Raw genomic sequence first — 25,065 nt, forward strand, 5'->3', positions numbered from 1 at the left:
GAAAACAGAGTTTCTGCTGTTGAAAAAACTTTGGCCCTTATTAAATTCACTATCTTTCTTAAGTTTTCCCCTAGGTGATATTTTCACACCTAATTAATAAAATGCTTTTAAGCCACCAGCAAGCAAAAATAAAGTAACAGAGAATAATTTTGATAGTACTTTTTCATCTATATTTTGGTACGTTTTCAATTCAGTGGCGGACACAGCCAGCAGTGGGCCCCTGTGCAAAATTGCAATTGTGGGCCCCTATGACTTGCGGCGTGGCTATAACCTGCGGCAAAAAATGGGGGTCGACATAATCTGCGGCGCGTAGCGTCGTGGCAAAAAATGGGCGTGGCAATGACCGGATGAGGGCGGAGCTAACTGTAATTTAACGTGAACCCGGGGTGAGAGTGATATGGAGGCTGCCATATTTATTTCCTTTTAAACAATACTAGTTGCCTGGCGGCCCTGCTGATCTATTTGGCTGCAGTAATAAACTGAATTACACCAGCAACAAGCATGCCGCTAATCTTCTCACTTCTGACAATATTGTCAGCAACCCCTGACCTGCTGCATGCTTGTTCAGGGTCTATGGTTGAAAGAATAAGAGGCAGAGGACCAGCACGGCAGCCAGGCAACTGGTATTGCTTAAAAGGAGAGAAATATGGAAGCCTCAATATTATTCTCACTTCAGGTTCCCTTGAAAAGTGCAGCGCAAAGACAGTGGGCCCAAGTTTTGGTGACCCTTTCCCCAGAAAATTCACATGGTGGGTAGGTAGGTAGGTAGCCTGGTGGGTCTTTCGGTAGGTAGCCTCTAGCCGGGTGGGTAGGTAGCCTGGTGGGTGGGTGGGTAGGTAGCCGGGTGGGTGGCTGGGTAGCCGGGTGGGTAGGTAACCTGGTGGGTGGGTAGGTAGCCAGGTGGGTAGGTAGGTGGGTGGGTAGCAGAGTGGTTAGGTAGCCTGGTGGGTGGGTTGGTAACTAGCCCGGTAGGTAGGTAGCTGGGTGGTTAGGTAGGTAGCCGGGTGGGTGGGTAGGTAGCCTGGTGGGTGGGTAGGTAGCCGGGTGGGTAGATAGGTAGCCTGGTGGGTAGGTAGGTAGGTAGCCTGGTGGGTCTTTAGGTAGGTAGCCTGGTGGGTGGGTAGGTAGCCAGGTGGGTAGGTGGTTAGGTAGCCGGGTGGGTGGGTGGGTAGGTAGGTAGCCGGGTGGGTAGGTAGGTAGGTAGCCGGGTGGGTAGCTATCCGGGTGGGGAGGCCCGACTCCTATCCTCCCTCCCTCCCTCACCTCGGGGGGCCCCCCTCCCGGTATGCGCGGCGGGAGAGCGGCAAATACAGGAAGTCTCCGGGGCTCCAGGCAGGCGCTAGAGGCTCAGCCGCTTGGTCTCCGATGTCTCCAACTCTGTATACTGCTCGCTACTTCCTGGTTTAGTAGCGAGCAGTATACAGAGTTGGAGACATCGGAGACCAAGCGGCTGAGCCTCTAGCGCCTGCCTGGAGCCCCGGAGACTTCCTGTACTTGCCGCTCTCCCGCCGCATGAGGGGGGGGCCGAGGTGAGGGGGGGGAGGATAGGAGTTGGGGCCCCCAGGAAAAAAAAAAATAATTAAAAAAATAATTTTAAAAAAAAAACAGCAATACTTAATGGGCCCCTGAAGCAACGGAACTTCAGGGGCCCTCGTGCGGCGGCCCAGCCTGCACGGCCATATGTCTGCCACTGTTTCAATTGCAGAATGCTAAAAAGTTATTTTCAACAGAAGATGAAAAATTATCTTCTAGGAGAAAACGTGGGAGAAAAAATTAATGGTATAAAAGCCTTTTGCCCACATGCAATTAACTTTTTCTCCTGAGTTTTCTCCTAAAAGATATTTTTTCATCTTCTCTTTAAAATAATTTGTCAGCACTCTGCAATTGAAAAAGTACCTAAAAGTAGGTGAGGAAGTACTAAGGACATTATTTTGAATATTTTCTTGCTTGATGGTGGTTTAAAAGGCATTTTTCAAGTTGTAAAACATATCACCTAGGAGAAAAGTCAGGAGAAAAAATGAATTATGCATGGTGTCATGATCTTTTTCACACTGGGCCATATGCAATCACCTTGTTTCCTAAGCTTTCTCCTAGGTGATATTTTTACAACTTTTGAATGAAATGCTAGCTTTCTAGAGAGTGCAACTATCGCTTCTGCAGCTGATAACTTATGGGCAGGCAAACTCCTAAAGGGTGTAGAAAAACATTATTATTAGTAACTGCCCAATCCAATGACATTTCAATGATTTTCCTTTAAACAGTGTCATATTTGTCTTCACATTTCTATTAACAGACTGTAAGCCGCAAACCTGGTTTAGGGAATTATTTTGGAGTCTGCCAGCAGTATTATTGTGTCTGTCATGGTTATAAATAATGATTGTTTGACTATTCTATAACCTCCCACTGCATACCAGTGGGGGCCACTAATTCATTTTGGATGTATACTTTAGTGATTGAATCCCACTTTATGCACATCTGTATATTGTCATTGCCCTTGTCTGTTATTCATGGGTAAGAGGTATTATGCTCTGTAGGCCTTTCTGCCTGTAGAGTTTGAAGGTAACTGTTAGGCCTGACAAATTGCAAAATCAGAGGCACTTTTTGACTTGGGGAATAAGAATGAATAACTACTGTCTGCACTTTGTAAAACTGAACAGTAATGAGATTCATTTTTACAACTGAAACTCAGCAAGTGAATTCTTCTTCCAAATGAAATGCATTCACAAGTATGATTTAGGACTTCTAGAACTGATTACATAGTAGCGACTTCATCTTTTCTTCCATCTTGCTTAGTCCACTTTTATAAATAACCTCTTACGTGAAATAATAGATATGAAAAAAAATCAAGCTTTGCCCCAATAGCTCATCATAAATAACCTAAAATTGATTGCCTCAAAAAGGAACATATGTGTTTTGCAGGCCCTTGAAGACCGCATGACAGTGATTGGATCCCATTATCTTTCGTTTGTCGATGCTGAGAGCCCAAGTGAAAAAATAGTCTATAATGTGACTGTCCCCTTGCAGCCACATGAAGGTGAGACTAATCCCATTTCCTTCTGCTTACTACACAGCTGAACAATACAGATCAACAGTGTAAAGAACTGGTGTTAAAGCATACGTTTGTTCTGTCACATGTCCCTTTTATGCCAAACTGGTAATATCTCTTTTGGGTCCTGTGTTTAAGTTTTACAGATTGCCCAGCAAGCTCCTGATGAACCAAAACTCCCAGGAGAGTGTAAGGGGCTAAAAAGAGTTCAAAAAGCCTCTTAATTAAAATGCTACGCAAAACAGAATGCTGTCGCTATCACAAACACCTTCTGTTTTAAGAAGGCAAACTTGTGTTTAAGTTTATGAAACGTTTAGGAAATACAGGTATTAACCACTTAAAGAGACACTGAAGTGAAAAAAAAAATATGATATAATGAATTGGTTGTGTACTAAGAATAATTACTAGAAGATTAGCAGCAAAGAAAATATTCTCATACTTTTATTTTCAGGTATATAGTGTTTTTTCTAACATTGCATCATTCTATAATATGTGCAGATTACACAACACTCAGCATTCAAAATGAGTCTTTCAGAGCAGTCTGTGAAGTAATGACCTCTCCTCTAGCAGAGGAAAAGTAAATAGTCCAGGAACAGTTGAGATAATAAAAGTGAGATAACAGCCCTCTCCATGACTAACTTAGTTGGAGAGCTTAATGGCTTGTTTGCATAGAGATAACAACTGGAGTTTCTCAACTCTTCCTGTACTGGAAACAATTACACTGATGTATCTGATCTTAATGTTTTATTTCTTAGCTATGCTACACATACAAATCATAATATCATCATTTTTTTTTTCGCTTCAGTGTCTCTTTAAGTACCAGCATTCTCTTTTCCTTTAACCACTTCAGGATCACAGGTTTTTTCCCTTAAAAACCAAAACAACTTTCACATTTCAGCGCTTCATCCTCCCATTCATTCAGCGATAACTTTATTGTTACTTATCACACTGAAATGACCTATATATTGTTTTTTCCGCCACAAATTATGCTTTCTTTGTGTGGTAGTTTTTGCTCTGAATTATTTTATTTTATATGCATTGTAAAGGGAATAATGAGGAAAAAAAGAAAAAAAATGATTATTTATCCGCTTTCAGCCATTATAGTTTTAAAATAAAATGCTTTGGTACATAAAACCCACACATTTTATTTGCCCATTTGTCCGGTTTATTACAACATTTAAATTGTGTCCCTAGTACAATGTATGGTGATAATATTTTAGCTAGAAATAAAGGAGCATTTTTCCATTTAGGGATTTTTAATACTTTTTCACTTATTACAAGAACTTTTTTTGAAAAAATAAACAGTGATATACTCTCATGACATCCGTTTTAGAAAAGTCCCTAAGGTAACTATTTATGTAAAAAAAATGAAATTATGTAATTCTTTAATTTTTTTAAACAAGTGTTTTATTTCTGTAACTGTGGGGCAGGGATGGAAGGGGTTAAAAGTAATAAAATAAAAAAAAATAATAATAAACTTTCTATGTAAAACAGTATAGTGGCATAAATAGGTGTATTTTACTTTTTGGCCACAAGATGGTGTTACTGAGACCGTGTGAGACCGTGTTTCTATTAATAGAACACGGCGGAACATGGAAGTGTCGGGTCTGAGAGCTTTTGCGACGTTTACAAGCTCTCCGAAGACACGGGAACGGTGATCGGGATTGAGAATCAAAAGATTCTCACATCCTGATCACAGATGGAGGGGGCTGCGACGGTGGATCGACGGTAAACAGCGCGGGGATCGTGAACGCGACGGTAAGGCAGCAGTACGTATATCTACCCCCATGATCCGCACGTGTAGATTAAAGGGGCCTAGATATGCGTAACAAGGATCCTAAAGTGGTTAAGGACCAGAGAATGCTGGTACAACAAACAGTGGAACACCGACGAATAACAACGAATCGCCGCACATACCTGCCACAATCGCCGTCACCGCTGCACGTTGGGAACCTGGGCCACCCACTCTGCCGTCTCTATGACGGCAGAGTTACTGTGAGCCAGTCAGGAGCCGCTTTCATTGGCTCTTGACCCTGCCTATCAATGTAAGCCAATGGGAGTGGCTTACATTGATAGACAGGGTCAGTAGCCAATCAAAACGGCTCCTGACCTGCTCACAGAGCTCTGCCTTTATAGAGATGGCAGAGCAAGAGAGCTGCGGCTGGAAATAGCGGCGCGTTCGTCGGGAGCGACAAAATGGGCGAGAACGCGTGGCGTCGGTTGATTAAAATCTACGCCCTGCCAGCCAGGTAGCCACCAAAACAGGGCGTAGATTTCAATCATTGCGGTCCTTAAGTAGTTAAAGCAGTCCTTTGCAAAATGTGCCACATTTTATGTTAAGGGCAAGGTTGAATTCCAAGCATCCTTACCGTCCTTTTTACAGTGCTTGAAGGGCTGTAAAAAAGGCTGTGCTTGAAAGACTGTTAGGGCTGAGCCATACTTAGCAATCCAACTGCGCTGCGTATTCATTTTGAAAAAAGCACTCCCGTTGACTTGCATTAGAAAAGCAGGAAAATTGTTCCATTGAGAACTGCTGTAATCTGATTGATTAAAAAAAATGGAAGTAGGACCTAGACAAAACATCCTCCAGGTTAAATAGAAGGACCCTTTAAATTGTTAGCAGCGTTCAAAAGCCAGCATGCATGATTGCATAGGTAGCATGTCTGGGAAAGCACCATTCCTGCTCAGCAAAATTTATGTAGACCAACATCTTTTTTAAGGTGGCCACACACCATACAATTTTTAAAATATCTGTTCAATTCCAGAATTGCAATAAATTTTTCTGACTGTAACATTTCAAAAATATGATCAATGTACCACACACATATGTTAAATTTTCCCCAATTATAATAAAAATGATTGGAAACTCAAGAAAATTGCTTGGGTGTGTATGTTAATAAATTGACAATCTACCACACAAACTATTCAATTTTCATGAAAGTTGATCAGAAAAATCCACCATTCCCAATCAACTTTTATTGAATAAAAATGGGAAATCCGATCGGATATCTTGCTCAAATGAAAAAAAAAAGCTTTTGATTTTTCAGGAAATCCGATCTTTTTTTATCGAATTTCTGTAAAATCAGATGATTTTATTGTATCGTGTGTGGCCACCTTTAGGCTATGTTCACAGTGGGGAGTGAGGACTGAGTTGAGAAACCCAGCTCTTTGGTCCTACATGAAAATAAAGGTAAAGGACACTGTAACGATTGTGGAATCGTCTCCGTGGTCAGCGCACCAGACGTGCGCTGACGTGGCGGATTTCCTCCACAAGCGTATTATTGCGGACACCCAGGCTAGGTGCTATGCACCCGCAGAGGGCAATTCCCACCGGCAGATGGCGCTGTGGAGTGCAGGCGAACACAGCCGCTGCACAGCCACAGATGCCAAATGGGAATTGTACAGATCCGGGACAAGGTACAATCAGGCAGGGCTGGATAGCCCACAGGGAACAGAGCAAAAGGACAGAACCAATGTGTGCCCACCAAATTAGTCGCCACCCAGCGACGGCGAACACACAACGGCGGAAACGAAGTAGGAAACGCAATCGCAAGAATGGCGATTGCCAATAGCGACACAAGACTGAGCAGGACAGAGCACAAGGGTAGCAAAGGCACAGCAAATCATACAAAGAGAAAGATAAAGAAAATAACAAATGCTAGCTGAACGCGAACACCGCACTCATTCGCAACAGTGCACGCGTTCGTGCGCGGTCTCCGCGTGTTATGCACAACAGAGACAAGCACGCCTAACTAACCAAAGACAGACAAACATGAAACAGAGAACGCGAGCGCTTGCTTAACGGTTACCTCACCGAGCCTACAGCAAGCGTTTCGAATCAGACAAGACAGACACACGAAAACAGGGACAAGCGAGAGATAGGATTCACAGCACTAGCGAAAAGTGGCTAGCGCGATCCAGGTACAGAGTAGCAGAACAGAAGGATCCCCAGCGCTAGCGAAAAGTGGCTAGCGCGATCCCAGAAGACAGAACAGAAGGATCCCCAGCGCTAGCGAAAAGTAGCTAGCGCGATCCCAGAAGACAGAACAGAAGGATCACCAGCGCTAGCAAAAAGTAGCTAGCGCGATCCCAGGAGACAGAACAGAAGGATCACCAGCGCTAGCGAAAAGTAGCTAGCGCGATCCCAGGAGACAGAACAGAAGGATCCAAACACACGGCAGACAGAACAGATGAGGTAGGCAGAAACAACCGCTGTTCCAACCTACACTCCAGACTCAATCAGAAGGATCCACAGCCGCTAACGCTAGGGCTTGTGCGATCCAAACACAAGACAGACGGAACAGGCAAAACAGATAATGCAATCCTAACTGCACTAGGGAACTGCCTAGTGCATCCCCACGAATTACACTAAGATAACTTCAAAAAACGAGAATGGCTGACACTCCAGCAGTGTCCATCAGGAACAGACCATGGAAGGGAAATGTCCAGCAAAGCATTCTGGGAGCAGAATGCTTTTATAGTGCTAGTCATCAAAAGAAGGCAGTTAACGGATTTGCATGACTAATGTATGCAAATTTCTCAGCAACACAAGCTGCAGAACTGACAGAAAGTCTCTCTTAAAGAGACCTGCAGAATGCAGACGTGAACAGTGGTCAAAACGCTGCCTGTCTGCACAGGCAGCTGAGCAGATTCTCACAGTACCCCCCCTTCTAGGGTCGAATTCCAGACGACCCTCAAAACCGATATCTCCAAACCATTCTAACAGAAGACTCATGAAGGTCGGGGCAGCCCGACAAGGTCCAATTCCAGAGTCAGTCCACCCGAAACCGACCTCATCGGAAACAGAAGCCACCGAAACATGCCCATCAGTACTACCAGTCTCAGTATAACACCCATCAGGACTGTGAACGCCAGAGAAGAAGCCATCGACACCCTCCAGACAATACCCACCACCTTCCAAGGAGCGTCCGAAAATACCAAACCTGCCACAATACCTGTTCGAAGTGTCCCTTACAACACAAAAGCCACCGTTGATCTTATCCAGGGTACCAAGCAAAATCTCTCCCGGAATCTCCCAGAACCTTTTGAAGCTCCACAGAGATCCCAAGAGGGTAGAACAATCACCAGGCTCACATGGAGAATTACCAAGAACCCCCATGGAACCAATGACAATTCCGGATTCAGAATTACGAGGACACCCATCAAGATCAAGACTTTCAGGGACCACTTCTGGGCATGCAAGCAGGCAGGCCATATCAGAGCATGTCTCCACCGAGGAAGCATCTGAGTACGCTGGTAACCGAGGCACACTTGGGCTTTCTGGGTCACAGAGCACACTGGGGTACACCAGCACAGGAGAAACCTCAGGACATGTCGGGGAACTGCCAACCTCAGAGTCCGGCACGTCAAGACCAAAACCAGTACCGGGCAGAGAATCATCATGAGTGGAGGTCACAGGTACTGGACTTTCAAAAGAAGACTCGGATACAAATTCAGAAATTTCTGTGACAATAATATCATCATTGACTACACAGGCGTGAAGCTCCATCAGAGCTGAAAAGGTAGCCAGCAAGGCAGCAATGCCTACTGAAGTGGGCAACACCTCAGAAGGACTTGGGGGGCAGGAGACGTCTCCTACAAGTTCTGCACCCTTTGGGAGGAACTCAGAGATCTCCAGGAGGTCAGACAGGACCTCAGGAACATCCTTTTTCAAGTTTCCTAAGAAGGATTCTGAACTATCCATGTTACAGGGCAAGGCTTGAACTTTATTTTGTGAACCGGGCAGATGTCCCAGGGAAGGTTCCACCATAAACTGAGACTGAATTTCATCATCAGGACAGGGATACACAGAAATATCTAGTGAAACTAACTCTGGCTTTCTGAGTTTCGTTTCACTGCAGGGAAATTCCTCCATAGCAGTCAAACCAGACTGCAATTCCAAAATAGCAGAGAAACAGGTAACAATGGTTGCAATACCTAGACGAGCCTCTAGGGACACTGCAGGACATTTTAAACAAGGTAATATTGACTCATCCAGATTACTGGGTGGAGAGTCAGTACTTCAGAATCAGACTCGCAAATGTCAATGCGAGTGGACATAATGTCTTTATTCATGATACAGGGCAGGCTCAGAGACATCTTCTCTGGACAGAGCAAAGGTGCTTCAGTATCAGGTTTACAAAACCAAAGTGCTGTCTCACTCTTAGACTCGGCTAACGATGTCGAATCCGAGGAGACAGAACGCAAAATTTGCGAATCCACAATCGCTTTAGGTTGCGAAACCGAACACTCCAAAGACAGGGATTCTGAGGTCTCCAGGCTGGATTGCTGGATCTCAGAAACGCCAGCTGACAATGTATCTTTACAAACGTCACCTGAATGACGTACACGTAATTCATTCAGAATCATTTTCCACATACAAATCAGCGGACTCACGAAGTCAAATTCACACCCCTTTTTTTCTCTTAAGGCGGAAGCATAACTTATACATGCTCTCAAGACAGATTCACTTCTGGCAATGTAGTACTCACAAAACGACTCTGAATCGTTCTCCAATTCATACACCAACGCTTCGAGCTGTTTTTTCTGGAACGGGGGCTCCCATTCACACCTGACTAGGTCTGAGCATTCATACTGAACAATGTTAGGGGAAGTTGTGACAACAACATGAGGAATCATATTAATTTTACTCTTGAAACTGCATCGTTTGGGAATTTTCCCCATAGCGAGATCATAGATGGAGGATCTTAAAGTAGTACTGAGAGAAGATCTGTTTTTACATGACAAGGGATCCCACAAATCATTGACAAAGCTGACACACTCACGCCGATCACAATCGACAGGAACATCTGAGAAACCGGCATCAGATCGCACAGATTTAACCTCTAAACAAACGGGAGAAACTCCATCAGAATTCATGCAGGTGTCCACAGTCAAGGCACACCCATTCATTTCAGGTCGCACAGTGTCCAAACTCACTTGCTTTACCCCAGAAAGACAGGAATAATCATGTGACAATGGTGTCTCTTTATTGGAAATAATTGGTTGGTGTGTGTGCAATTCGTCCAAAATAGCCTGCCACACATAAATCACCAGATCCACATCACACTCATCACATTCATCAGAATCGATCAAAAGGTACATAGAGTCGAGACAATCATTCAGGTCATCCGCGCTCTTTGCGATATAAAAATCGCAAAAGGCTTTCCAATCGAAATCAAACTCTTCCAACAAGGCCCCAATCTCCCATGAGGCAAATGGCGGTTCAAACAACCCAGTATCTAGGTAATCTCCATATGGGTTGGGGTCAGGAACGAGGACAGACTTTTTAACTGCTTTAATGTAGTGTGCGATCCTACCTATAATAGGATCCACATATGCCTTTGCCTCAGGCAATGACATCTGAACAAAATCGAAGGTTCCCTCTGCCCTGGGAATTTTGGTTTGGCTGGACATTCTGTAACGATTGTGGAATCGTCTCCGTGGTCAGCGCACCAGACGTGCGCTGACGTGGCGGATTTCCTCCACAAGCGTATTATTGCGGACACCCAGGCTAGGTGCTATGCACCCGCAGAGGGCAATTCCCACCGGCAGATGGCGCTGTGGAGTGCAGGCGAACACAGCCGCTGCACAGCCACAGATGCCAAATGGGAATTGTACAGATCCGGGACAAGGTACAATCAGGCAGGGCTGGATAGCCCACAGGGAACAGAGCAAAAGGACAGAACCAATGTGTGCCCACCAAATTAGTCGCCACCCAGCGACGGCGAACACACAACGGCGGAAACGAAGTAGGAAACGCAATCGCAAGAATGGCGATTGCCAATAGCGACACAAGACTGAGCAGGACAGAGCACAAGGGTAGCAAAGGCACAGCAAATCATACAAAGAGAAAGATAAAGAAAATAACAAATGCTAGCTGAACGCGAACACCGCACTCATTCGCAACAGTGCACGCGTTCGTGCGCGGTCTCCGCGTGTTACGCACAACAGAGACAAGCACGCCTAACTAACCAAAGACAGACAAACATGAAACAGAGAACGCGAGCGCTTGCTTAACGGTTACCTCACCGAGCCTACAGCAAGCGTTTCGAATCAGACAAGACAGACACACGAAAACAGGGACAAGCGAGAGATAGGATTCACAGCACTAGCGAAAAGTGGCTAGCGCGATCCAGGTACAGAGTAGCAGAACAGAAGGATCCCCAGCGCTAGCGAAAAGTGGCTAGCGCGATCCCAGAAGACAGAACAGAAGGATCCCCAGCGCTAGCGAAAAGTAGCTAGCGCGATCCCAGAAGACAGAACAGAAGGATCACCAGCGCTAGCAAAAAGTAGCTAGCGCGATCCCAGGAGACAGAACAGAAGGATCACCAGCGCTAGCGAAAAGTAGCTAGCGCGATCCCAGGAGACAGAACAGAAGGATCCAAACACACGGCAGACAGAACAGATGAGGTAGGCAGAAACAACCGCTGTTCCAACCTACACTCCAGACTCAATCAGAAGGATCCACAGCCGCTAACGCTAGGGCTTGTGCGATCCAAACACAAGACAGACGGAACAGGCAAAACAGATAATGCAATCCTAACTGCACTAGGGAACTGCCTAGTGCATCCCCACGAATTACACTAAGATAACTTCAAAAAACGAGAATGGCTGACACTCCAGCAGTGTCCATCAGGAACAGACCATGGAAGGGAAATGTCCAGCAAAGCATTCTGGGAGCAGAATGCTTTTATAGTGCTAGTCATCAAAAGAAGGCAGTTAATGGATTTGCATGACTAATGTATGCAAATTTCTCAGCAACACAAGCTGCAGAACTGACAGAAAGTCTCTCTTAAAGAGACCTGCAGAATGCAGACGTGAACAGTGGTCAAAACGCTGCCTGTCTGCACAGGGCAGGCAGCTGAGCAGATTCTCACAGACACCAGTTATTCTTTGCTGCTGTCTAAAAATACAACTTAAAAAACACAGTTGGGAAGCATTTATCAATAACTTCCAGAAGAAAGTGTTGTGCACATACAGTATGCTGCCAGGATAAAATAATGACTGAAAGACAGATTCATATTCTGCAGAGGAAATCTTTGCCACATAGTAGTTTTCTAGTGCTTTGTTGCAGTGGAGTCAAGCAATATAAATTGCCTGAACGTAATGTCTAATAACAAGGATTTATACTAAATCATTCTTTATTGAACTTAATTAAGTAGCTGCCTAAAATGTTGGGGATTAATAAAGTGGTGCAGAATCACAGTGGGGAGTTTACTGGATAAGTCATTCATGTGTCAGCTGAATTAAATTCTCCTCACACATCACATTCTCACAGTGAGGTTTCACCAAAATAACATTGCATTTAGATTGACTATTTACTTCCCACTCTTCTGCATGCGCACTTACCATCTAGTCACATAAGAAATACAACCAACGTATATGAATATTTATTCCATGTTATACTTAAGTCAAAGCTCTTTATTTTATGACCATACATTCTCATCTAGTTTTACGTTTTGCTCTGAATGTAATTGTTTTCCTTGTTTGTTGGGGGAAATGTGCATGTGCGTGAGTAGATGTTGGTTCAATGATATGATGCGCAGATACTGCCTTCCCATGGTGTCCGTGGTAAAATCATCTCCTCCACTCCTTCGTAGATGTGTGTTCTTATTTTTTCAATATACCCAATCCTAAACTCACCACAGCTCAGGCTGGCCAAGTAGCCATGCAATGCCTGTTTTTTGGGGGTGATTTACTACTAGAGGATACTATGCGAATTACACTGGGACAGATACAGATAGTGCTTGTGGAAAAATAGATTTTCTTAGCTTCTTTTTGTATGTGTGATTTAGTTTTACTCTGGTCTTTTGATGCCATTTGCTCTTGGCGTGAGATATCAAATTAATAAATTATTTCCTGTGGCCTCTGTCAACTCTCTTTCCTTTCCTTAAGCCATTGCTTAAACTAGCATTAACCTTGGATCCTATCCTCTCACTAAGTTTCCCTTTTCCTTCTGCTTAGCATAAACCATATCCACTTACCAACTTCAACCTTTATAGTTCTACCAGACCTAATTAACAGATAAATACTTGGCCGTAGCACTGACCAAAAGACACCAACCTCAGCTAATACTAAGTTTCCCTGACCTCTCTGAAACCCAAAACTATCTACTGTATACTTATCTATCAGGATGGGTTACTTGTCTTAACAAACTGCTTCAGGTTTATACTAGGTTAAAGCAAACCTCAAGTAAGGAGACTCACTTCAAGTTTGATACATAACTAAGAAGAGGGAAGGCTCTGGATTATAAAGAGCCTTCCTATTCCCTTGTGCTGCCCATTGCTCCTGCACTAACCCACGTTAAACTTCCTAGATATGCAAGCTCTTTAGGAGTCTTTGAAAAGCCTTTGGAAGTACTTGCATCCCCAAGTACTTCCACTGCCCTGGCTCACGCATGCGCAGTATGAATGTGCACGTCTTTGAATCTACCAGCGATTGATGCTGCAACTCAAGTAATGTATGGGCACCTTAACAGTAAAATAACTGGCTCACGGCTTGAAAACTGTAATGAAACCTATGTATTTCTATCTTCTTTATGTACGTTTCCTAATTGCTTGTAGGGACCAGTAACATCAGCTAGCTTTGAACATAAAGCATCTATATAGGCATTATGGGATCATTCAGAGTATTATTGTCTAACCTTGTAAAGCTTTGAGGAGCCTGACACTCCAGTAAAAGCAGTAATTACTGCAGTGGTGCATTTGTCCTCTTTCCATCTGGCCAGTCTTTCAACCTTTCTATTTACAACAAAAGTCAAAATAGGTCTACAGTACATTAGGAATGCATTTTCCTCTCCATATTTTAGAGATACCAGGAGTTTTCAGTAGGTAATAAATGATATACATGATAATGGTATAAATAATTCCTTGTATAGTTTATGAATGTTAAATAACTTTCCGAAATGTCTCATTCCAGTTATTCAAAGTACCATGCAGATGATAAAGACTGAAATTCATTTTTCTGAGAAATAGAATATAACGAGGCACTTGCAGAAAGAGTGCAGTGAAAAATGTACCAACCCTTCATTTTAAAAATGTAATAGATTAGTGCTCATATTTCCATTCTGGTCAATTTAAAGGTACCCTGGAGCACAAGGACAGGCCTCGCTCACCTGTAAGATACTTCACACAATCTGATATAAATCAAGGCAATATTATGTATCGTCCACCAAGAGCAGCACCACACATGAGAGAGATTATGGACTTCTCGTTCACAGGTAAAATTACCTTCCTTTTATCATATGTGGACAGTTTTTAGACCAATTCATGTTTTTCTTCTATTGCATTTCCTATCCTACTGTTATGTGGTATGTAACTGTGGTGTTTTGTATATTGTAGGTCTCCCAGAAACAGTGAATTTCTTCTTTACAGGTAATATCATCTGTGCACAGTCATTGTTATGAATAGCATATAAACGTATTTTTTTTACTATTATTCTTAATTATAAGCAAATGATCTCAGTTACTGCAGTAAACGAATAAAATGCTTTACAAATGTCCCAAGTAAAACAAAAGTTTGCTTTCCTAAAACAGAAAGAATTTGCGATAATTCAGGTTGGAGTGAGCTTGAGATGTCTCCCAGTGCATCACTGCTGAATATATGCAAATTAACCATTGCACCCTTAGAAGCTAAACACACCTCTAGGACCGCTGGAATGCAATGATGTGTCAGCTTGTTAATTTGTACAGAGCCATAATAATCCAACATGCATACAGACTGTTTCGGATTGTTTGATCCTTATCAGTGCATGGCATGGATTAATTTGGCTCTATGGAGTAGGGCTTGTAAATCTGAGAGGTACAGACTAACCAGCAAGCTCATGGTGACCCAGAACTCATTGGAGTGTGTAAGGGACTACAATGGTCCTAAAAGCCCCCTTACTAAGATGTTAAGAAAAACAAAAGTTTGCTTTCCTAAAACAGAAAGAATTTGCGATAATTCAGGTTGGAGTGAGCTTGAGATGTCTCCCAGTGCATCACTGCTGAATATATGCAAATTAACCATTGTACCCTTAGAAGCTAAACACACCTCCAGAACACACCTCCAGAACCGCTCCCAAGTGACATTACAAATTTATATATGAATTGCAGAATGCAGACAAGATTTATTTTGCAGGCAATTAGTTGTGACTGAAAGTGGACGTTGTGTCTTGCTTCCTTTTTGTTGGGCAGCCAGCCACAAACAAGATTGGGGGAGGTGATTTAGGAGAGGACAAGTACTACCTAAAATACTGAGTGTGCATGGAGGCTGACACTGCTTACTTAGAAATACATTTGCCTGTGGAGAGGTGCAGTGATTTGTCTCTGACTATTGTCCTTAACGGCTGTATACTGTGGAACATCTTCTAATTATTAATATGTAAATGGGGTAGCATATTATGGAAAGCCTCTGTTGTCCTCTATAAATATTTTGCAGGTTTGGTTTGTTTTATGACTTTAGTTCATCTTTAAAACATACAACTCGGAGAAGATTTTCAAGCTGTAGGAAGAAAATAAAATAAACCAAAATATATAAAATGCAAGGATAATTCTACAAAGAACAGCATCACAGTCAAGATACAAGAATGACTGCTAATGACTGATAAAAATAGTAGATACCAATCAAAAGAGCCTTTGTTGATGCGAGATATTATCAGCACAAGTGATTTTTAGAGCACTGAGCATTTACAATTGAAGTTACTGTGCAGACCACAGACGACTGGAAACCTATGGCTGATCACTGTAAATCTGAATCTACAATCACTGCAAAATGCCATCATTTGTTCCTGAATGATTTCAGTGTTCTTGACCCATATAAAACATTACTAAATGTGCTGCCAGGCCTAGGCACAATCAGTCCACGCCTGGAAATGGAAGGCTGAGTACAATGGAGCCCTCCCTTTAGCAATTCTTACAGCAGGTGTATATGCACTCATTTCACTAAGTGTATTAGGAACACTATAGTTATAATGCATAGGGTCCCTTTAAAACTGCCTCAGGTCTGTGGATTCCACAAAATGGTGCAAACGTTTCTGTAAGATTTTAGTTTATTTTGGCATATGACTTATTTTTTAGCTGCTCATTCATGCTACAAATCTCCTGTTTTATCATCTCCCCAATCTATCACCAGACTGGAGTGCTGACAACATGCAGTAGTGCATGAGTGGTCCATAGATTCATGCTGTTTATAGAAATTCTGACCCTTCTAACTGTGTGCCTCAGAAGAAATCAAGATTTATTAGACCAGAGTATATTTTCCCTGCCTATTCAGTTTAGTTTTGATGAATTAGATTATTAAACCTGTGCCCACTGCAGCTTCAGTTTCCTGTCCTTGTCTGAAATTAGTGAAACCCAACATGACTCTGCATACTGTGCCTTCTGAGTTGATGTTTACATGGGTACATCATCTTGCCCCATCACCATCTATCCCCATCAATTTTGGCTCATCTAAAGTGAATGAGGATAGTTTAGGAAAGAAGCAAGGTTCTGGCTTACCAGTTTGTATGCAACGGAGTCTGAAACCTACAAATTTCCATGCACCAGGAAGTTACCAAAAAATCCAAGACCTCAAGGTATAATTCATACAGCAGTAGGAAATTCCAGACCTCCATCTGGATTTATTTTAATGGTCACAAGCTTAATTATGTGTGAACACGACAGCGATACAGCACCGTGTTTTCACTCGGAAGAGGTGTGTCTATAAGACAGACTTTTACCACTTGACAGGTGCACACACCACTTCCGAGATGCCTTTTTCCTCACCACAGTTGTAAACTGTCATTGGCCTCAATTCACTAAGATCATGCTTGAGATAATAAGGGAAGAGAAAACTTAAGGTGCATACACACGAAAAGTCGAGAGAAAGCGATGGTGCACATCCAGCTAAAACGTCATTTTATTAATGCAGTTTAAAATCAATAAGCAAAGTTACAGACCAGCAATGTGGAGAGAGGTACAAGCAGCAAAGGATCTACAGCCGTTTCGCGCCTTAACACATGTGGCGCATCGTCAGGACCAAACGCTTCCTTCCCCTATCCCTACTTAAATAGTATACCACTTACCCCAGTGGCAAATCAATCCGCCTCCATCTCGAGTGCATGCGGCCAAAGCTTGGAACGCACGCTAGTGGCGTCCACTTCCGGTTTCGTGGTTGCCAAAAAAACGTCACTTCCGGCGCATGCGGCCGGAAATACGCGTTCATAAGAGGGACTAAGCATGGAGCGTGTCAGCGTATGCGACCCTATATGCGTGAACGCGTCATTTAATGCGACCAACTGTTGGCATGAGCTAAAGCGCCTACTGGCTCCATCTTGTGGTAAAAAATTACACTACAGTATAGTTTGGCCAAATTTAAAAAAAAAAAACAAAAAAAACAATGGGGGACCGATATTGCCACCAGGGTGTATTAAAAATTACTTTCCCCATAGGTCCGAAATCACACACAATCCGCTGATAACCTGAAAAGATCATAGAAATAATAATCTTAGAGGGTGGGGGAGGGAAAATTAACAGGAAAACAAACAGGCTAATTATATCAAACAATTAACATTACTGATGATACAACTCACCACCCCTCAATATATGGTGGACCCAGTGTGATCCAGACCTAAAAGGGAAAACATTTATAGAATTTCGTTAAGATTCTTTTTGAGTGTGTACACAACATCACTTAAGATAGAATTATAAAAAACCGGGATACCCTATACAGTAAATATATTTAGATAAAGACCGAGAGATTATTTCTCTCATTCAGTCCTAACGGACCAACAGCATCAAAATAGGAGATCCAATAACTTTCCCTTTGGAGCACTTTCCTATGCCAATCACCCCCTCTTCTATCCCTCTTTATCTGTTCCAGACCCAAAAATTTAAGCTTGGTGACATCACCGCCATGCATTTGCCGCATATGCTCAATTACTCGAGGGGAGCCTTCACCACTGTGGATAGATCTGCAATGTGCTTGATAGCGGTCCTTGAGCATATTAGTGGTCTCCCCCACATAGATACGCGTACAAGGACATACCAGGGCGTAAATTACACCCCTGGTTCTGCAATTTATAAACTGTTTAATTTTGCACGATCGTCCACAGTGTGTGAATTGCTTTCCTTCCAACAAAAAGTTACAGCAAGAGCAATGGTGGCATTTAAAATTTCCAATCGGGCGCATATCACCAAGCCAAGTCTGACTAGTTGGACTTACAAATTCGCTATGAATTAATTTGTCCTTTAAATTTGGGGCCCTTCTGTAGGATATACATGGAGGAATGCTACTTCTATCTTGCAATAGTTTATCCTGTTTGATAATCCACCAATTATTTTTAATGATCTTTTTGATGTTTTCGTACATAGGTGAGTATGAAAAATGCATGTAGAAACGATTTAATGGGCCCTTTTGTGATCTTCTTTTTGGGGTCAACAGTGATCGCCTGTCTTTATTAGCTGCTTTCTCAAAAGCTTGATCAATCACCAATTCTTGGTAACCCCTCTTTTTTAGTCTATTTTTTAAATCCTCAGACTGGCTAAGGAAATCTTCCCAAGTACTTGCATTCCTCCTCAAGCGGAGGAATTGGCTATAGGGAAGACTCTTGATGGTAGTTGAAGGGTGATAGCTAGCTGCACTTAACAAGGAATTAACTGCTGTTTCTTTTCTGAACGTTTTCGTCAAAAGGCCCCCATTCCTTACCACAATTTCTAAGTCAAGGAAGACCATTTGCTGATCACCCCAATTATGGGTAAATGCCATGTTTACGTTGTTATTATTTAGATATCCCATGAATGATTCAAATTCATCACTAGAACCCTGCCAGACAATTAAGATGTCGTCAATAAAACGGATCCAGAGTTTAATCCGCTCCAGAAATCCGTTCCTCGAAGAATAGATGTAATTTGCCTCCCAGTGGCCCATGAAGAGGCGGGCATAAGTGGGGGCCACTGGGGTCCCCATGGCAGTGCCGACCTCCTGATGGTACCACTGGCGGTCAAAGAGGAACGAGTTTCTGGTGAGGTGCATACACACGCACTACCAGCGGCAACGACGGGTCTGTCGGACCCTCCCGCTGGGTGGTCTTTAGCCGACAGTAGTGCGTGTGTACACACTGTCGGCGGACTGATAAGGCTGTTTATGAACGATCCGCTGAGCTTGTGGCCATTACAATAAATCCAGGTGCAGGTCTGGAATTTCCTACTGCTGTATGGATTATACCTTGAGGTCTTGGATTTTTTGGTAGACTTCCTGGTGCATGGACTTAAGAATTAAGAATTCTGCAGTTATTTTAAAGACAGAAGAGTTAACTTTAGGTTTGCCTGAGGTAAAATGTTTCCTGAATAGTGCATGCCTTATCACCATGGTGATAACTATGGAAACGTTATTAAAGACAGGAGATAAGCTTAGTGAATTGAGGCCATTATCTGAGTTACTGTATGCACAGGTGGAGTAATTAAGGTCTTGGCTAGGTGGATTCCATGTAGTTGAGACATTTATTACCCCACTTGTGCGTAGGTAAGGTTGTCTGCAAATCCTGCACTGTTGGGTAGTCACGAAGATGGGTTTGTGAAACACTGGTCTATTGAGTCTTCCTATAAATTGAAGACAAATGCCTACACAACTGTTATGGCCCAGCTCATCTTTGGGATGTGGTATACTCAAACTAGCACTCTGGTTTTCACCCACATCCCAAAAACATACAGATAAGTTAATTGGCTTCCCCCCTAAATTGTCCCTAGACTACAAGACATACACTACACAATATAGATATATGACTATGGTAGGGACTAGATTGTGAGCTCCTCCGAGGGACAGTTGGTGACAAGACTATATACTCTGTACAGTGCTGCAGAAGATGTCGGCGCTATATAAATACTAAATAATAATAATAAAAATAATGCTGTTATTTATATGCATTACATATCTCTATAAAAGCTCTATGAAGGTTAATGTAAATGGTTTTATTGATGCATGTATTTACATGTTTTAGATCTAATGTCCCTCCTTTAACTGGGTACCAATGAAAGTATTTGCATGTAATTTTATGATATATGCTTCAAGCCTATGTTTGTCCCACTTAATTCCCCCCCTCTACGTGGGTATCTTCTTTCTTGGAGGTAGTTACATCAAGCACTCAAACCAGGTCACCAGGCATCAACAATCACATCATGGTCAAAATAACGGAGATCACATTTTCTGACACTTTTTAAGTGGTATTGTATAAGTGCAGAAGGTAGATCAAGAATTGAAACTGTGATATCAGTAAGGCCCCGTTCACACTTGCGTTTTGGCAAGTAAACGGACCGGATCCTGATCGGATCCTGACCGGAGCCTGATCAGAACCGTACGGTTCCGATCCGGATCCGATCCGGATCCGGTCAGTTTGTATCAGGCATGCATCAGGCTGCCATCCGGATCCGTGGGCAAAAAATAGTTAAATATACATAAAAAATGTTCGGGTCAGCAGAAGGTGCACCTGGTGCACATGTACAATCAGGTTCCTCCGCTGTAGGCCTCACTTCCACCTCCGACATTCTGCCAAACAGCTCCAGCACGTCTGTCACTGCTGCTCCACTCCAGACATGCTTGGCCCATGTGTCCCCATCCGAAATGGCCGCTTGGATACGCATAGGAAGTGGGGTAGAACGTCAGGTTTTTGTAGGCAGTGTGTTCTGTGCCTTACGTTTCCCATTGGTTTCTGTGTTCCTGATGGTGCTGTCAGGCTCAGGTCAGGCTCCGGTCAGGATGCGTGGGCCGGAGATCCGGACACAAAAAATAGCGCATGTTGGAAAAGAGTCCGGAGTCCGGATCCGGTCCGGCTCCATACTTTACGGAACGTACGTATGTGAACGTCCACATAGCCTTTGCATTGCTATGCGGAACGTACGTTCCGTTTCTACAGTATGCGGTCCGGATCAGATCCGGAAAATCCGGATAGCGAACGCTAATGTGAACCGGGCCTTATGCACATGAATTACATAAACCATGCGTTTTGTTCCTGACTTTAGAACAATGACAGTTCTGTCCTGAAATGTCTTATTGCAAACAGCAGGCAATAAAGAGGAACATAATATTTTCGCTTAGAAAAAATGATGTATGCCTCGCTGTGCAATGATACAATAGGTAAACTGAGATAGTCTGACATTTGGATTGTGCATTTAATCTGAGTGCTCTTTAGTGTTTTTGTTTTCTCTCTAGTTTCAGATGGCGAGTTCACCACAGCTGAGATGCCCTTTACAATTCATCTGCTTTCAAATGAACAGCAACCTCCTGTGTTCCAGATCACTGCTCCATTCCTTGAGGTCACACAAGGAGGAAGAACCCCAATTGGTTAGAAACCAACATTTACTTTCATAAATGTTTTATTACCTATCAGTACCAAAATTATTCAGACTGCAGGTTTATAAATGCAGAAAGCCTGGTCAATATAAATGAGAAAAGTAATTTATCGTTCTTGTAAAAGAGTTTAAAAACTATAATTGAAACTCTAAGAAACAAATACAAGGGATATTTAGACTTGCATTGCAATAAACCAGCTGATTTTTATTGTCTTTTTGGAAATGAAAGTCAGTCTTTTTTTTTGTTCTTGCTTAATTTTGCATATGTGGGGCTAACAGTCTGTAGGAATGCTTTTACCTTGTGCACAATATTTTTTATTGCATGGGTATTTTTTTCATGCTGTGAGTGCGTTTATCATTTTGGAATCAAAACTGTATCCCAGTAATCAATATCACAGTTGAACCTTTAAGGGTGCATACACACATACAATTTTGATTGGCCAATCACTGATCAATTGTACCACCTCCATGCAGTATGATGGCCAACTGATTTTGAATTCTATGAGCACATTGTGTAGGTAAGCTCTCATACTAAGCTCAGATACTAGAAGGGGTATAATTGACCAATCATTGGCAAATCAAAAGTAGATGTGTGTACCAGGCTTTAGCAGATCTATAGCCAAACAAAGTTTTCTATTAAAGTTCTTTTCTATCATTGATTATATGAATATTAGCAGATCTCTTCTCTGCCAACCCTTGTGCCATTAAACAGTAACGTGAATGACCTACAGTGGAGTAAAAAAAAACAGTTGAGACTATGCCTTGCAGGATCTTCCTCTTTGCCATTTGCCCAGTAATAGGAGAGATATTTGCAAAGAAAATAGGAGAGTATTAAACATGGATAGGTCTGCAGATGCCACACTTGTCTTATTACTTATCAGCAGTTTTCACTCTGCTATACAGAATTAGATTTTTATGCAGGAGAACAGAGGCGCCAAAAGGATAAAAGGAAGCTAAATGAGCTTAAAAACCAAATTCTTGGTAAATAGAGGAGGTAGTGGTGGACTTACCTCCTCCAAGTGGACACACAACGACTGTAGTAAAGACAGTCAATATATTATATTTATGAACTCCAAATATGCAACGGGTTTCGCAGGTTTGATCCTGCTTCATCAGGCAATAACAACGGACCAATAGCTGTAAACTGAGATAATTGGCTCATAACCCATGTGTAGTCATACAGTCATTAATTTATATAATATAATATATATATATATATATGTATGTATAACTATAAATAAATATCAAACATTAGAGGTGAAATAGGTATTAAAAAGTGGGGGTGATTGGCATAAAGATAAAAGAATTAGATTTTTGATTGAATTAAAAAAAATCATCATGTGGTGCATTCTGACTTTTTCTCATTTTCCAAAGTTACAAAGCATTTTAAAATGTTATTAAAGTTGCAATTCAAATTGAAAGATATATTACTACTTTGCGATCAAACAAATGTTCCCCTAGAATTCTCCCAGTTGTTACAAAAGAATAGTGGGAAGCAGCTGTTATGGGCTTTTCCCAAAACCCTGATAAATCCCTATTGTAGCAGACAGTGCATCTGTCATCGTTACAATTCCAAAGCTTAAAAGATTCACTGATTACATAGTGAAAGCAGAGAGTGTACAGGATGCATAGTAAATGTTAAGATTTTTAGTTGCACCCCCAGTTAGAATCCCAGCCAGGGCACTATCTTCATGGAGTTTGTATGTTCTCCCCGTATTTGCTTGGATTTCCTCCGAGCACTCCCAGATCACAAAAACATACAGATAATTTCATTGGATTCCCCCCACACACCACCCCCAACTAGCCCTGGACCATTACTATGGTAGGGATTAGATTGTGAGCTCCTCTGAGGGACAGCTAGTGACTATGTACTCTGTAAAAGAGCTGCAGAAGAAGTCAGCGCTATATAAATACTAAATGATACTAATAATAATCAGTACTATAGAAAAATACAGATAACAAGAGAAAACATATAATACAATACAATACAATACAATAACATTTCTATAGCGTTTTCTCCCATAGGACTCAAAGCGCTTAGGCTCTCTCAGATTCAGTAATTAGTAGGATGAAGTATTCACAGAACAAAAGTTATATTTCTGCAAATGCCAAACTGAACAGGTGGGTTTTCAGTCTGGATTTAAACACGTCCAGGGATGGAGCTGTCCTGATCTGTTGAGGTAAGGAGTTCCAAAACGTAGGGGCAGCATGACAGAAGGCTCTGGGACCAAAAGTTTCCAAGTGGACTCTGGGTATGACTATACAAGTTTATTTTTAATTCCCAGAAGCACAGCTCACTAGGACTTACAATATCCAGGATAAAATAAGGCCTTGAAATAAGGAGTTAATATTACTGTTTAATGAATGACTGTAAGTAGAAGCAGTAGAATGTTGTACCATGTTAGCCATCAGTAAAAGCAAGAGGTTTTGAATCAGGATTATACCATTTATTGGCTAACTTAGAGATAAATAAACAATAAGCTTAAAGAGAAACTCCGACCAAGAATTGAACTTTATCCCAATCAGTAGCTGATACCCCCTTTTACATGAGAAATCTATTCCTTTTCCCAAACAGACCATCAGGGGGCGCTGTATGGCTGATATTGTGGTGAAACCCCTCCCACAAAGAAATTCTGAGTACATACTCCTGGCAGTTTCCTGTCTGTGAACCTTGTTGCATTGTGGGAAATAGCTGTTTACAGCTGTTTCCAACTGCTAAAAAAGCATGCAGCAGCGACATCACCTGCCAACAGTAAAAATGGCACCATGTAATAAATGTCAGAATGTAAATCAGGGATTTAAAAGATTTTACAATGGGCAAACACTGACTAAATCATTTATACATCATAATTATAAAAATGAAGCCCTTTTTTTATTACATTATTGTCACTGGAGTTCCTCTTCAAAGCTTATACAGGTCCTTCTCCAAAAAATAGCATATTGTGATAAAGTTCATTATTTTCTGTAATGTACTAATAAACATTAGACTTTCATATATTTTAGATTCATTACACACAACTGAAGTAGTTCAAGCCTTTTATTGTTTTAATATTGATGATTTTGGCATACAGCTCATGAAAACCCAAATTCCTATCTCAAAAAAATTAGCATATTTAATCCGACCAATAAAAGAAAAGTGTTTTTAAAACAAAAAAATTCAACCTTCAAATAACTATTCTCAATTATGCACTCAATACTTGGTCGGGAATCCTTTTGCAGAAATGACTGCTTCAATGTGGCGTGGCATGGAGGCAATCAGCCTGTGGCACTGCTCAGGTGTTATGGAGGCCCAGGATGCTTCGATAGCAGCCTTAAGCTCATCCAGAGTGTTGGGTCTTGCGTCTCTCAACTTTCTCTTCACAATATCCCACAGATTCTGTATGGGGTTCAGGTCAGGAGAGTTGGCAGGCCAATTGAGCACAGTAATACCATGGTCAGTAAACCATTTACCAGTAGTTTTGGCACTGTGAGCAGGTGCCAGGTCATGCTGAAAAATGAAATCTTCATCTCCATAAAGCTTTTCAGCAGATGGAAGCATGAAGTGCTCCAAAATCTCCTGATAGCTAGCTGCATTGACCCTGCCCTTGATAAAACACAGTGGACCAACACCAGCAGCTGACATGGCACCCCAGACCATCACTGACTGTGGTTACTTGACACTGTACTTCAGGCATTTTGGCATTTCCCTCTCGCCAGTCTTCCTCCACACTCTGGC

The 25,065-nt window shown here is 42.2% G+C and overlaps 1 protein-coding gene across 2 annotated transcripts in view; it reads left to right on the top strand.

The window, feature by feature from the left end:
- The window catches only part of FRAS1 (Fraser extracellular matrix complex subunit 1), a 730,981-nt gene that overhangs the window by 545,031 nt on the left and 160,885 nt on the right, over positions 1-25,065 (top strand). For both annotated transcript variants that reach the window (XM_068233564.1, XM_068233565.1), the window contains 4 exons: positions 2,920-3,034; positions 14,130-14,267; positions 14,389-14,421; positions 21,211-21,342. In XM_068233564.1, coding sequence (XP_068089665.1) covers positions 2,920-3,034; positions 14,130-14,267; positions 14,389-14,421; positions 21,211-21,342 — 418 coding nt within the window. The remainder of the gene's footprint in view (positions 1-2,919; positions 3,035-14,129; positions 14,268-14,388; positions 14,422-21,210; positions 21,343-25,065) is intronic.

The sequence above is a fragment of the Hyperolius riggenbachi genome, chromosome 1, assembly GCF_040937935.1.
Source record: "Hyperolius riggenbachi isolate aHypRig1 chromosome 1, aHypRig1.pri, whole genome shotgun sequence".
Classification (NCBI taxonomy): Eukaryota; Metazoa; Chordata; class Amphibia; order Anura; family Hyperoliidae; genus Hyperolius; species Hyperolius riggenbachi.